Here is a 15738-nt window from a genome sequence, read left to right on the forward strand (position 1 = left end):
GGAAGGCATCTCTCAGAAAATTGGGACCTAGAAAAGTGGAGGGCAGATCTTGTCCTAATCTGCTCTGGCTCCATCCTGAACCCCTCAGCCTTATTCATATACTGGGCCTTAGCACTTCACTGGCCAAGTCTGCAAGACAGAGAACAAATCACCAATAATCCATTGGTTCTGCGTGGTAGGTGGTGATCAGTTTTTATCTGACCAGGTCTGGGAAGAAAAGAAATAGCCAGTGAAACTTGAATTTTGAATTATGAGTACTTGATGAATTTTCCAAGCACAAGGTAAACCTTTGCTATGGTTATGCTAGTAAGAAGAGAACAATGGACAAATTTTTAAAAGTTGCAAAGTTAGTTGATTGAAGAGTACCTCTTTATGTTAAAAATGCTTGTTTTGTTGGTAATGAAAAAAACTCTTGTTTTAAATTATTCAATATTAAAACACACTGTGAGGCAAACCACATGTCATAGTTAAATAGCTTGCACAATTAGTCAAAGGAAGAAATAACCCAGCTGCAAGAGAGTCTTGCTCAATAGTAAAATACAGCCAGAAGTTCAGTATTCCTTTGAGACATTGCAGTGCATGCTAGAAAAGATATGTTGACTTAAAAAGTATATATATTTGCATGTAAAGTAAGGGCATTGGGTATCCTGGGAAGAAGCTCAGAGAAAAATCTGACCACCATGTATGTTCGCTTGGTGAGAAGGCAAGTGTATGGCTGAGCAATGGTGAAAAGTTGAACTGGGAAACTGGGGCCAGGTTTCATATGTTCTGATAAAGCATTTGATTTGACTTCTAAAGGCAAGATTTTGCATCTAATAAGTTCTTTAACAATATTAATTGAAGGATTGAAAAATTGGGGATGCCACAAATTGTTTTGCAAAGATCATGTTAACTATATAGCTAAATTAGAGGCCAGGAGAGCAGTTTAAAAAACTGTTGCAAAAAAGTCAGTTGAGACAGAAGAATGGCCAGGTCAAGGGCAACATTGGTTGGGTAGAGAGAAAGTGGTGGATTTGAAAGATATTTAGGAGGTAAATCAACAGAAGTTGTTGACCAAGTAGAGGTGTATGTATGTTTGTTCATGTGCGTGTGTGTGTTGGGGGGCAGGGTGCGGAGAGAGAGAGAGAATTAATGAATGGGAATGCTATTTCATGAACAGGAATATGGAAAGCCAAGACAATTTCAAAAGGAGGAAGATGAGTTCTATTCATGATGTGTAAATATCAGCTGGTGAGCTCTGATTAGCTTCATCTTCCTAGCTTTTCCCAGAAAGAGATGTTAAGCAAACTCTGGGGAAAAGGTTTTAATCCCCATTTTACATCTTATTTCTAGCCCATCCTGACTATCTGTGGATCTTGTGGGCTGATGACCTCCTACAGCTTGACACGTGTTGACATTTTCACTGTTGTGTCTGAAGAAAGGAGCAGGGTTTGTAGGGAGGGGTAGAAAACAGTTGAGAGAGGCTGGGGAACAGACAGGATGGGTGACACTTGGTTGCTTGTGATGTGAGGGTTAGAGACAGAACCTAAAGTTCTGAATTTCACAGGGGATTTAGAGAGGCTTTGGGGCACTGCAGACCTTTGAAGGCTTTCAGGCTTTAGGGTGCAGCAAGAGATGTTATCTAGGTAGGTCAGTATATTGGTAAGAATCAAAAAGACTAGTGATAACCACGCTCTGTACTTTGCTGGTGACAGCAAGTACTTAGCGTCTAGCCAGTAGCAAGCAGCAACTCCTAAGAAAAGAGATGAGGTGTCCTGAGATAGTGATACAACTCTGGGGACTGGTGCAGGGGTCGTACTGTGACAGAGCTCTGCATTTAGCACTTGGGATATCCCCGAGGGGCAGGATTCTTCCTACCATCTTCCATTCTGACTTCCTGTCCAATTGCCTTCCATTCAGCAGCCTTCGCTAATCTTTGTGTACCAGCCAGCTCATGATTTCCATTGTCTCAATATGCTCTGATACTGTAGAAGAATGGAAGTCAGATGCCTGCTGAATTTCTCTTCCTCTGCTGTTTTCAGTGAGGAATAGCTTAGATTTGCACAAATGCCTATTAATGGCATGAACAAAGTAATACAGGCATCGGTGGAAAGTAAGCTACTCTAAGGAAAGTAGTGACCTCGGCTCTGGTCATTTCCAAATCCTTGAAGAAATATCACCATGACCTTCCTCAGCAGTTGAATATTATCTAAAACTAAGTGACATATAGGTAGAGATCAACTCAGGCAGCTTCTTAAGGTTGAACAAGTTTCAGAACTACATGGATAACGAAAAGAATCTACTTCCTTCTGAATGAGGGATTTCAGGCTGTATATCCTGATGGAACTTGGCATGCAGGCTTGGGTTACTAAGTTACATGGGTAGATCCAGTATTCTGCTGGTAAATGTTTAACAACCAATTGTCTGAGAGGGCAAAAAACCAAATAAACAACCCTGTGATTTAATACTACAGCATTTGCCTTTCTCATGCTGTATGTATTCCTACTATGCTGATTCCTACCTATGTGATACTCCTGAATTCAAACTTGGAAAGACATGCACAGAAGCAAATTATTATTTTTTTGGTGGGGTGGGAAACTAATGCTTTATAACAATTAGCAAGGACTGCCAATTGGCTTTGATGGTTAAGTGTGTCCTGCAAATTATTACATAGTACTTTTATGATTTACAATAGATGCAAGTAACTTCAAGAGCATAGATTTGTGGTCAAATGTGCCATAATAATTGAGAAGAGATATATTTTGAGTAATTATCATCCGTGTTTTTAATATCTTTATTTAAATTTAAATTTAATATCTTTAATCTTAATTTAAGATCATATATTTAATATCTAATAATGGTCATGTTTAATAATCCGCTTACAAAAGTCCTGAAAATTTAGCAGTTGGCTGGAAAAGCTGGAAAAGCTGGCTCTAGCACATCATTGGTGAACTTCACAGGTGATACGTTTTAAATCAGATCTTTTAAACTCAGACCTGGCAATAGTTGCAGAGTCATTAATATCTTTCTTGATACTTTACTATCAAGGTCTCATCTGGCACAAATTCTAATTCCACTGTGCCACTTATTTGCTGCATTACTCTGAGAAAGTTTCTAACTTCAATGATCTTAAATCTCCTATTATTAGTAAGAGGAACATAAAATAAATTTCTCTTTCTGGGGAGGTTGTTATGGCACTTGAGTAAAACCCATAGTATTATTTAAGAGTAAAGTGTTAACTCTGCCCATATTTGCTATCATGTGTTGAGCCAAGATTTTTTACTTGTAAAACTCTATAAAAGAGATGCTTGCTGAGAGTATAGGCAGTATTTGGGGGGGGGGGTAGTTATTTATTTTGAAAGTAAGCTAATGGTTTGATTGTTTATGAGCTAAAAACCTTCCTTCCACATAACAATAATGTATATAAATGTTTGGGTTTTAGCTCTGTCTACAAAGCCTACATCTTAAGAATAGAATACATCTTCCATCATTTACAGAATTTTTGATGCTATCTTTTCTTCGGAAGTATGTCTCTTCTCAGTTCTTTTTCAGCATTCCAGCAAGACCTTCTCTACTTCCCTTGGTGGTTAGCATCTTCTGGATCTGTGGCAAGAGAGTGAGTGTTCTCTTTACCTGGTCAGGGTCACTTGTTACTCTTGTCACATTTTCTTCCAGGTAGAGGTGGGACGTCTAAAGTTAAGTCTCCCCAAAGGAGTTTGAACTTGGCAATTGGATTCCCAGGATATTTCTCCACACCCATTAATATGTATTAGATGGTTTTTAAGTTGAGTTTGTCAAATTGGAAAATAACTGTATTTATATGAATATAACCTTTTTTTTTAAAGGATCGAAAAACTTGCTGAATGCATATTATCTGAAAAGTGGTCTCAGAAATCATTAGATTTTCTGAAATTCTCTCTAGCATGTCAAATTTATATGCATGGATATAACCGTTAAAGTCATGTCTTCCCTGTTTGCCTTATCATAAATGAGAAGAAACAAATTGTTTATTTTAGTTTGGCAAGTATGGAGTACTTATCAAGTGTAAGGCAGTGGACTGGATCCTAAGACTATATAGTACACTGCTCCTTATCACTCAGAAAAATGAAAAGAAAACCAAACCGACTAGTAAAACGGGATGGAAGGTAAGCAGAATTATCCCCATTATGCTTAAATTCATCTGGATTTTTTAGATGTGTTTTATGTCTAAATTTTGTGGTTATCTGAGAGAACTATGGTAGAGGATTCTGAATATAACAAGTCATTTATCTGAGTGGGGACCTATCATAGCTTTCGTGGGAGAAAGCATGGACTCTGGAATTTGGAAAAGTTGTGCTTAACTCTTGAACCCAACTACTTAATAGATGTTTAACTTTGGGCAAATTAGTTTCCCTGTTTTCCATCTGTGAACTGATGATGCAAACACTGACATTCCTGAGCTGTGGAAGGAATAAATGTCAGCCCATGATAGTGATGAAGAATGCTCACTACCTTTTTATTCTGTCCCTTCCTTCATGACTATTTTTTCATTGAAATTTAGCTTATAATCACCATTGGCATTTGGAATGCCCCCAAGATAGGCTGTCATACCTCGAAGTTGACATTTTCTAGATTGGCCGCAACACGGTACGGATTACTTGCTCTACTGCTTTTGACAGTTCTACACACTCCTCCAGTGAAAGAGTTATCTAGGACTTCTCCTCTGGGCTCTCCTGCCAGGAAATGAAACCTAGAAACAGAGTCATTTTTTAAGAATTCAATAGATGTAAAGTCTTTAAAATTTACTGTATTTATATGAAAGAAATTCTTCTCTTAGGCATTTTTTTGACTCTTGACAAATGGCTTGAAGGAAAGCCCATATTTTCCAGTTTATGGCGAGGTATCCAAAAAGATCTGGAAGTCAAAACTCAATCCCTCTAACTCTGTTAGGTTCTCTCTATTCCACTTATTTAATTGTCCCAAGCTTTCACTGAAATAAAATTTAGGTTTATAGTTATTTCATGACTAACAAAACCAACACAAACTTTGAAAGCAGATTATGAAATAAATTACTACATAATTTGTGCCATTCTGGGTCCACTCTCTTTACTATCATACAGGAAAAGAAGTCTTACAAAGAGCTAATAATGAAATAGTAATAGCAATATTTTAATAGAATTATAATCATATTATTATTGTTTTTACTAATAACTATAATGATATTTAAAATCTGTTTAACAAATGCTTACCTAATATTTACTGTGTCTAGGGCTGTTTGATCTATATTTGATATTAATATTATATTTATTTAATATTTATGACAACCATGTGATATAGATACAATTATTATACCCATTTTACAAATGAGGAAATTGAAGCACAGAGAGATTAATTAATTTAGTACAAATCAAGTATTTCAGAAACTGTTTTGTGGTAGATAAGAACTTCTCCAGAATGCTAATTGTTTTCCAAGTGTTGTGGATATTAATATCTGTTAAAATGATTCTGTTAAAAAAAGTTTTTTGTCAAAAATTTAGCATTGCTGAATCACATACGATGTGATGATGGGTGCATGCTCAGTAGCTTCAGTCATGTCTGACTCTTTGTGACCCTACAGACTGTAGCCCACCAGGCTCCTCTTCGCATGGAATTCTCCAGGCAAGAATACTGGAGTGGGTTACCATGTGCTCCTCCAAGGGATCTTCTCAACCCAGGGATTGAACCCACATCTCCTGCGTTCCCTGCCTTGCAGGTGGATTCTTTACCACTGAGCCACCAGGGAAACCAATGATGAGACAATAGAAAATACATATAATGGTGTCTGCTGCCCATTTCTTGGCACAGAGCTCCCCAAACCCATGTAATTTATGTAGTAAGAGCCCTAAGAGCATCTTTTGTTCTAATATTTGGTCTTTGACCCCAGTTTTTGACACAAGGTGTCTAACCCCTTGGAATTTCTTGAGTGATAAAAGTGTCTTTTGTTCCAATGAGGTGATTCTTTGTGGGCTTCTGAATGGGTGCTGGTCACAAGAAAGATCATACCATGATTCAAAGCTTGGAATTTTTAGCCCTACCTTCCATTCTCCAGAGAGGGGAAAGGGGCTGAAAATAGAAATAATGATTGATTACAAGCCTATGTAATGAAGCCTCCATAAACATCCCAAAAGTATGGGGTTCTGAGAGCTTCCAGGTTGGTGAGCACACGGAGGTGCAGGCTCATGCCCCTTCCACATCCTTGCCGTACCTATCTTTCCCTTCCCAACAGGATGTTCATCTGTATCCTTTATCATATGCTTTCATAGAAAACTGGTAAATTTAAGTAAATGGTTTTTCTGACTTCTATGAGTAGCTCTTGCAAATTAGTCAAACCTAAGGAGGAGTTTTTGGGAATCTTCGATGTGACAGAAGCACACATGTGAACCTGAATTTGCAATTGGTATCCGGCATTCTGGGGGAGTGGTGGCGGTCTTGCAGGACTGAACCCCTAACCTAGGGGATCAAATACTATCTCCAGGTAGGTAAGGTAAAAATTCAGTTAAATTGTAGGGCAGTCAGCTGGTGTCACAGACAATTGCTTGGTAGGGGAACCCCCTGCCTTTCTGGCATCAAAAGTGTTGTGGTGTGGCAGTGTTGTGAGAATGAGAATAAAATATGTATACAATAGGAAGACCCACATGTCAATCAGATCTCAGTAAAACTGATAAAAAAGAATGATTCTTACCTTTCCTTTAAGATATATCTCATAGTCAAATTCTCATCCATATTTGAGTCTGTATCATTGGGCATTTGAGGGAGGAAGTAAGAGGAACTGGTCTGGGAAAAACTTTCCAAAGTACTTAAGTTAGCATGACTAACACAAGGGTTTGGGGCTCATTTTCTGAGTTAAGAGGGGTCAATGAGGAAAAAACAACTGATGATCTTATACTGCCTTATACAGTGTACTTATAAGTTTATCACAAACAAGAAAGGGCTTGAGAAATGGCTCCCAGGTCATGAGGAATCCCTCTGATGGCAGTCACTGCTGGCACAGAGGCTGAAGATAGGCCTGTTAGGCCACCCCAAGGAGAATTTTAGAAGTGAAGTCAGCTATGTAGCAGTTTTCAGCTCTATTTTCTCTACTCACCTCTGTGGTATTTAAGTTGATTTTAAATATTTTGGTGTCTCAAACACACTGTGGCTTTGAATATTTTAGGTTTCTAAAGTGTTTTATCTAATTTGCCTTTAATGTTATATTTTATAACTTTTTGAATTTCATTAGAGTTTCTGTATATAAATATGCACGTGTGTTTGTGTGTTTATTTCTACATGTGTGTGTGTGTGTCCGTCTGTATGCATTTGTACCTTGTCTGAGCCTGAGAGAAAACAAACAGAGCACTATTATTGCCTGATTTCTTGCTTCAGATTTCAGATCTGGTGAGTGATATTGACAAAGGAGCAATGTTGGAATGTCTTCTTAAATTCTTTATTGGAAAGATGCCATTTAAAAGTGAAGGACAGTCACTCAGGAAGCTTCTTTTTTGGGGTAGAAATGTGTTGGAGAGAAGCAGAGATTTTAAGGCCAGAAAATTAGAGATTCCAGTAAGCAGCTCTCAGAACTCTCAATCCCTGGGGAGGCGAGGAGAGGACTGGCTGTCCCTGAGCCAGTGGGTTTTGCTCATTTCTGAGAATCCCTGGGACAACAGCTCTGGTTGGCAGAGTCCCACATGGTCCTTCTGCCAAAGTACACATAGCATGTGGTCTTTCCCATCTGTAACTGGAGAGTCTAGATCAACTGAACAAGAGGTGAGTTTGTAATGTTACCCAGAATCAATCAGAACATTGGAAAATGGGATTATCAGTGGGAGTTTTTGGCTGAGTTTTCCTTCCAAAGAAAAGAAAAAAGGAAACCATTTCTGCACCTTGATAAGAAGATGCCGTGAAACACTCTTGTTGAAATAACTCTAATTAGGAGTTCTCAGGACAACCTCAAATCAGCTTGTAGCCATCCAACTTAGAGATGGGGAAATTACAGCTGAAAGATGTTCACTTACTTGGTCGTGATATTGTGAATTAATGCAGAAGTAGGTGGTGGCTCAGACGGTAAAGAATCTGCCTGTGATCCAGGAGATGCAGATTCGATCCCTGGGTCAGGAAGATCCCCTGGAGAAGGGAACGGCTACCCACTCCAGTATTCTTGCCTGGAGAATCCCATGGACAGACGAGCCTGGTGGACTAAAGTCCATGGAGTTGTAAAGAGTCAGGACATAACTGAATGACTAACATTTTCAGATCTAGAACAGTGCTCCTCTTACTTCCAGATTAATGGCTGTTCTACTTTATTGCTGTACTTGAGTTTGGTTCTATAGCTGTTAGTTTTCATTCTAATCAAATGAGGTTATATTTGCAACTGCTGCTGTTTGTCTTTGGTGCCTCAAGGTTTGTTTTTATGCAAGCCGGGCAGTACAAGTAAAGACTTTAAAAGTCTCACTACAAAGCAATAAAAGCCTGTATAATACTATTTGCTTTCTGGCCAAAAACTGAAGGGAGAATTATTTATCATAAGAACAGGAGAGTAGAAGAAATTACCTTTACTGGTTTTTCTTATGCTTTCAACTAAGGCTTAGCTCTTGTTTTCTTTTCTTTTTCTGCTTGTTTGTTTTTTTAAAAAATAGGATTGTAATAGGGAAATATTGTGAATAAATTTTAGAAGATCAAAACAGTGGTGATTTTTAAAATACCAGTCATTGCATGATGCTTAAAAATCATTTGAAAAATGGAATATTTCCTGCCATATCAGTAAACAAAGGATGTCACAGTCATCAGCAATTGCAGCTACCACCAATGGTGAACTGGTGAGCCCTGGGGGAACTCAGGAAGGAAAGAATACCTGCCATAAGACTTTAAACAAACTATGTTTATGAAGTACTCATAGCATTGTCTACTGCGCACTAAATGTGAAAATGCTAAATTATCATTTTAATTTATTAAAATGCTAAAAATTAAAAAGAATTATTTGTATCTTTAAGCCTGGCAACCAAGTATCACGGACAGATAGGATTAGTGGGAGGAGTAAGAGGTTAATGAGGAATGTGGGCAATGGTGGGTCTCACTGCTTCATTGCTGCTTCCAACTCTGGTTTTGAGATGGTTTTACTTCCCAAATGATAAAAAGATGTTACATACCCCATGCCCATCAACTGTACACTAGGGATGGGGTTATGGTTCCGTAAACATACTGTTTTTTTTCTCCCACAATTCCTTTCATCTGAATTGTCTCCACAATCATTTTCTCCATTGCATTCCAACTTGCTGGCAATGCAGCGACCTGGTCAAAAAATAGTAACATTGACAACAAATGGTCATTTTAGAGAGTATTTATTGATTTGAAACATGATTACTTTAAATTTCAAGGGAAGGTAGAGGGCCAGTTTTCACTATTTTTGATAAGAAATAAGGAAATGGAATAACAAACTGATATTTTCTCTTATTTTTTAGGATTACAAGAGTCCAGATAGAATTATTTAGTCACTCTTGAGCTGATTGTCTTCAATCAAAGAAATAACTTTAGAATTCCATTCCCACTACAGTGAACTTGCTGCAGAAATCATGTTCTGTAGGAGAAAATTAAAAATAGGCTCAGAATTTTGTTTTAATTCAGGATAACAGACTCAAGGTCACTGCTTTTATTTTTAAAAAGCTATATAATTTCACACACACATGTCTACTGGTACACATAACAATGTGACTTAATGTCTAAAATTTTATATTGAGAGAAAGAAGCTGGACCCAGACGAGTCATGGCATCTGGGTCTTTTATCTCATGTTCAAGAACAAGAAGGATTAACTAGAAACAGGAAACAAGAAACTTTTGGGGTTTATGGAGATTTTCTGTACCTTGATTGGGGGTTGTTTACATGGGTGTATATATTTGTCAAAATCAAATTGCACACTTACTACCAGTAAATTTTACTATCAGTAAATTTTACTATATATAATTATTTTGAAAAGTGAAAAAAAAAGTGAAAGTGTAAGTCACTAAGTTGTATCTGACTCTTTGCAACTTCATGGACTGGAGCCCTCTAGGCTCCTCTGGAGTTTTCTAGGCAAGAATACTGGAGTGGGTTCCATTCCCTTTTCCAGTGGTTATTCCTGACCCAGGGATAGAACCTGTGTCTCCTGCAGAGCAGGCAGATTCTTTACTGTCTGAGTCACTAGGGAAGCCCCCACTTTACTATACATAATCATGTATTTTATTATAGATATTCACTATGTATGATTACTGTTATAATTACCATTAATAAGAGTTTCACTACATACAATTTACTATATATTTTTTTGGGACACATTAAATGCCTAGATACCACAGTGTTAGCAATTTGTGTGAGTGAATTTAGAAAATAGTACCAACTCAGATAATTCCCTTTCTTTTAAAACTTGCTGAATTTCATAATGATCCTAGGGAACAGTGTGTGCCTGTATGTTACTGAAATTGAAACACTCTGTCTACAATGACAGATAGCCTGTCTCCTGCTCCTCAGTCTCTTGCATATAATCAGGAATGCTGGCATCTGTACCATGTACAAGTCTCATCAACAGTGATTGAATATTTTACTCAGGACTATCTTGTCTGGAAAATTCCATGGACAGAGGAGCCTGGTGGGCTATAGAGTCATGGGGTTGCAATGAGTCAGACATGACTGAGCGACTGAGAACCCTCAAGCATACACACACACACATCTTGTTACCTATCTTAAATTGTGATCAACATTTCAATACAGCTATGCATGATGACTATTTTGATCAACTAAAATGCTTGAGGAAATTGGGTATTTTGTTGAATTGATATATATATATATATATATATTTTTTTTTACTAATAAAGAGTTCCCCAGAAAGCACTTAGTTTCAACTTTTGAAGGGGAGGGGGATAATAATCTTAATGGATCATAGAAAAAACAAGAGAATTCCAGAAAAAACATCTACTTCTGCTTTATTGACTATGCCAAAGCCTTTGACTGTGTAGATCACACAAACTGTGGAAAATTCTTCAAGAGATGAGAATACTAGACCTCCTGAGAAATCTGTATGCAGGTCAGGAAGCAACAGTTAGAAGTGGACATGGAACAACAGATTGGTTCCAAATTGGGAAAGGAGTACGTCCAGGCTGTATATTGTCACCCTGCTTATTTAACTTATATGCAGAGGACATCATGCAAAATACCGGACTGGATGAAGCACAAGCTGGGATAAAGATTGCCAGGAGGAATACCTATAACTTCAGATACACAGATGATACCACCCTTATGGCAGAAAGTAAAGAGGAACTAAAGAGCTTCTTGATGAAAGTGAAAGAGGAGAGTGAAAAAGCTGGCTTAAAGCTCAACTTTCAAAAAACTAAGATCATGGCATCCAGTCCCACCACTTCATGGCAAATAGATGGGGGAACAGTGAAAACAGTGACAGACTTTATTTTCTTGGACTCCAAAATCAAATTAGCAGACATTGTTCCTCGGAAGAAAAGCTATGACCAACCTAGACAGCATATTCAAAAGCAGAGACATTACTGTGCTGACAAAGGTCCATCTAGTCAAAGCTATGGTTTTTCTAGTAGTCATGTATGGATGTGACAGTTGGACTATAAAGAAAACTGAGCACCAGAGAATTCATGCTTTTGAACTGTGGTGTTGGAGAAGACTTGGGAGTCCCTTGGACTCCAAGGAGATCAAACCAATCCATCCTAAAGAAAATCAGCCTTGAATATTCATTGGAAGGACTGATGCTGAAGCTGAAACTCCAATACTTTGGCCACATGATGCGAAGAATTGACACATTGGAAAAGACCCTGATGCTGGAAAAGATTGAAGGTGAAAAGAGAAGGGGGAAACAGAGGATGAGACGGTTGGATGGCATCACTGACTCAATGGACATGAGTTTGAGCAAGTTATGGGAGTTGGTGATGGATAGGGAAGCCTCACATGCTGCAATCCATGGGATCATGAAGAGTTGGACATGACTGAGGAACAGAACTGAACTGAAGAATCTTCAGTAAGAAGGTGGAATGTAATGAAAGTAATTAAATCATCCTTTGATTATTCAAAATTTTATATCAAGACACTTATTATAGGTATGAGCATCATAATCACACAAGGGTGAAAATATATAGGGAATTGAATTCCTGTCAGTCCTAAGATATAATCTGAAATATACCCTGTTTTTAAAAATAACACATTTCTGGTTTTTCTTGTTTGCTTTTCTTAGAGCAGTGCAGAATGGGTAATTTAGCTTGAAAGAGGGATGTTTTACCTATAGGAGAAAAAAAGGACACATCTTACAGTTTTTAAAAGTTTTGAACCTAGTACTCACAGATTTGAGCAAGAGCTGATTTTTTATATTTTACACTAAAGCTCCCATTTTATCAGATGGAGGTAGGGATACACATGTAAGGTACAATTCTAATTAACCTAAGTTTGTGAACAGGGTACCAGATATGTAAGAAAGTCTACTCATTTGATACTTCTGTAATGGAGCAGGACCCTGTGGGGCTTTCCCAGGATTGGCCTTCTCCCATATCCTCTGCTTTAGCTCCTCTCTGAAGTACCTACTGAATATATATATATATATATTGCACACATATATATATATGCACATATATATATATACTGTATATATACATATATATATACACACACATTTGATGCACATGCCCTGAGTTGTTTCACAGATGTGAAAACCCCCCACTAATTGGAAGATGTTAACCTCTTGATGAACATGAGCACATAGCCCCAGGCCTCCTGGAGTCTAAGGACTGATAAAGTTAACCTCTGTGACACAACCCTGTTACCTCATCACCAACCAGTCAGAGAACTGTGCATGAGCTGATCACATATCCTGTGACCCCATTCTCTCACCTGGCTTTTAAAAATGCTTTACTGAAATGTTTCGGGGAGCTCAGGGTTTTTTAAGGGCTTGAACCACCCATTTCCTTGTACAACTCTGCAGTTAACCTTTCTCTGTTCCAAACTCTGACATTTTGGTTTGTTTGACCTCACCGTGAACTTGTGCTAACAATTTTAGGGATATTATAGAGTCTCTTTTAACAAGGGTGGGCTTCCCTGGTGGTTTAGTGATAAAGAATTCACCTGTCAATTCAGGAGACGCAGGTTTGATCCATGGGTCGGGAAGATCTCCTGGAGAAGGAAATGGCAACTCCTGCATTCTTGCTGGGAAAATCCTACAGACAGAAGAGCCTAGCAGGCTTTTCCTGGTTCATGGTTTGCAAACAGTTGGACACGACTTAGTGACTAAACAGCAGCAACAACATTAGCAAGGGTAGGGATGAAAGCAAGAGGACTTCTCTTGAGCGATGTTTAGGAATGGGTGGCAGTGTGGAATAGGGCTGATGGGACACAGTTGAGAATGATTCCAGGTCAAGGAAACACTATGGAATAGGAAGGGGAAAGATTTGTAAGCCACAAATATATCCTATACCAAAGAAAGAATGGCAGAGGTGAAGGGACATTTCAATAGTACAGGATTTGTAGAAGTCAGCATGCTTTAGCCAACACATGCATATATATATTTACACCTGGAATTATGTAGTCATTTAGAATTATATATGATTTTCCTATTTACTTGAACTGTGTTACTACATGGTATATTATTTTTATGACCAGTTGCAAATTCTCATCTCTGTGTTAAAGTTAGGACTTTGAGAGGAGTTGGCATAGTGCATGGGGATTTGCCTCATGGGTACTTCTCAAAAATCCATGTATACATTAAAGGGATAATTTGAGAGAATAGCATTGAAACTTGCTTATTACCATATGTAAAACAGATGACCAGTGCAAGTTCGATGCATGAAGCAGGGCACTCAAAGCCAGTGCTCTGAGACAACCAAGAGGGGTGGGGTGGGGAGGGAGGTGGGAGGAGGGTTCAGAATGGGGGGACACAGTGCACCCATGGAAAAAATTTAAAAAACTAAACAAAACAAAAAAATACAATTAGCCTTGGGAGATTCTGAAGAGCAATCATGAGAGTATAAAGGAAAGATAGAGATTTTTTTCTGTTATTAACTGATCTAAATATCATCCTGATATTTGTCAGGATGACTTACATCATCCTGATATGTCAGACAAATAATGGTTCATCCAACCTTTTATTCCTTTGAGAGTGGCATTAGTGGATGTTTTTAGGAGAGTACAGTGGTGTATCATCTCCAGTGGAATATTCAACAACCAAGAGGCCATGGCATTACCCAGTCAGAATGGATGCCAACCATTTTTGTACCAGAGATTAACTAGTTAATGGTTGGATCCTAGGAAGATCTAGGAATTTCTGATGAAGGGATCTGGACAGTAGGGCAGAGGTCACTAAGAGAGCTCAGGGTAGCAGCTGCTTATCAACCATTACAGATGCATTTCAACAGTTCAGTTTATATCACTAGCTATGGACATATTACTGATGAAGTAGAGATTGCTGTCCCTATACCAGTAACTTTCCTGAAATCACTCATTTTGAACTGATAGCACATGGATATACCTAAAGATTTCTCAGACTTGTGGATATTTTTGACATAAACAAACTCTTTCATAATAAATTTCATAGATTTATCATCTATTGAATAAAAGAGTTCTCCTTGATAATCTGTTCTGGAAACTACCCTTCAAGCTTCAAATTGATGTGCCTCAGTTCTAGACTTTTATCTTAATATTCTGGATATAGTGCTTAGGTCTGTATTCCCCTTAGCCATTGCCATCAAGGTTTTTCTCATATTCCTTGTTTTGTCAATATGTGACATGACCTTATTTATATACAGAAATTCAGAAATTTATTCTCTCCTAGTTCTGGAGTGCAGAAGTGCAAACAAGATGTCTGCAGGGTCATGCTCCCTCTAAAACTCTGGGAAGATCCTTCTTGCCTCTTCTTAGCTTCCAGTTGGCTGTTGGTTGCTCAGTTGCTCAGTCATATTTGACTCTTTGAGGTCCCATGGACTGTAGCCTGCCAGTCTTCTCTGTTCATAGAATTTTCCCAGCAAGAATACTGGAGTGAGTTGCCGTTTCTTCCTCCAGGGGATCTTCCCCACTCAGGAATCAAACCCACATCTCTTGTGTCTCTGGCACTGGCAGGTGGTTTCTTTACCACTAAGGTCACCTGGGAAGCCCCTTATTTACATAGGCATAATGTATATCTCCCTACCCATGTCTCACCCTCACATCCCGTTTTGAGGATGAGGTACAGAGGGAAAACCCTGGAACCCACCTTCCTGTCTGACTTTCAGAAAAGATTGGTAAAGCTGAAGGCAGGAAGCAAAGAGTAAGAGAAGAGAAACATTATGCCCAAGTCTGGGGTCAATTTTCTATGGGAATTTGAAATCTGCCATCTAGTTCTAAATACTTTTCAATGTATTTTAGAGTACACAAATAATTTGGATTTTATTCATCAGAACTCTAATTTTATTTTAACTATAATTGACTATTTATACAAGAAATCAGTGAACTATGGCCCATGGACAAAAACTGACCTGCTACTTACTCTTGTAAATAAAATTCTATCGGAACATAGTCATGCTCATTTGTTGATATACTGTCTATGGCAGCTTTGATGCTGTGATTCCAGAGCTGAATAGTTGCTACATAGAATGTACGGCCTGCAAAGCCTAAAATATTCACCACCTGGACTTCTCCTGAAAAAGTTTGCAGAAATCTGACCTAGATGGTTCAACATGCTGAGCTTTGGAAAGCTATTAATTAGCAAGGGAATACATAGATTAAGTAGTATATTCAAGGTTTGATTATAATCTAAC

The 15738-nt window shown here is 38.2% G+C and overlaps 1 protein-coding gene across 1 annotated transcript in view; it reads right to left on the reverse strand.

Annotated features, from left to right (window-relative positions):
* Nucleotides 1–15738, reverse strand: part of C6 (complement C6) — a 67984-nt gene that overhangs the window by 48049 nt on the left and 4197 nt on the right. The window contains exons 4-5 of the mRNA XM_065905566.1: nucleotides 9120–9261; nucleotides 4570–4708 (exon numbers count right to left, since the gene is read on the reverse strand). Coding sequence (XP_065761638.1) covers nucleotides 4570–4708; nucleotides 9120–9261 — 281 coding nt within the window. The remainder of the gene's footprint in view (nucleotides 1–4569; nucleotides 4709–9119; nucleotides 9262–15738) is intronic.

This window comes from Muntiacus reevesi, chromosome 14 (genome assembly GCF_963930625.1).
Source record: "Muntiacus reevesi chromosome 14, mMunRee1.1, whole genome shotgun sequence".
In the NCBI taxonomy this organism is placed as follows: Eukaryota; Metazoa; Chordata; class Mammalia; order Artiodactyla; family Cervidae; genus Muntiacus; species Muntiacus reevesi.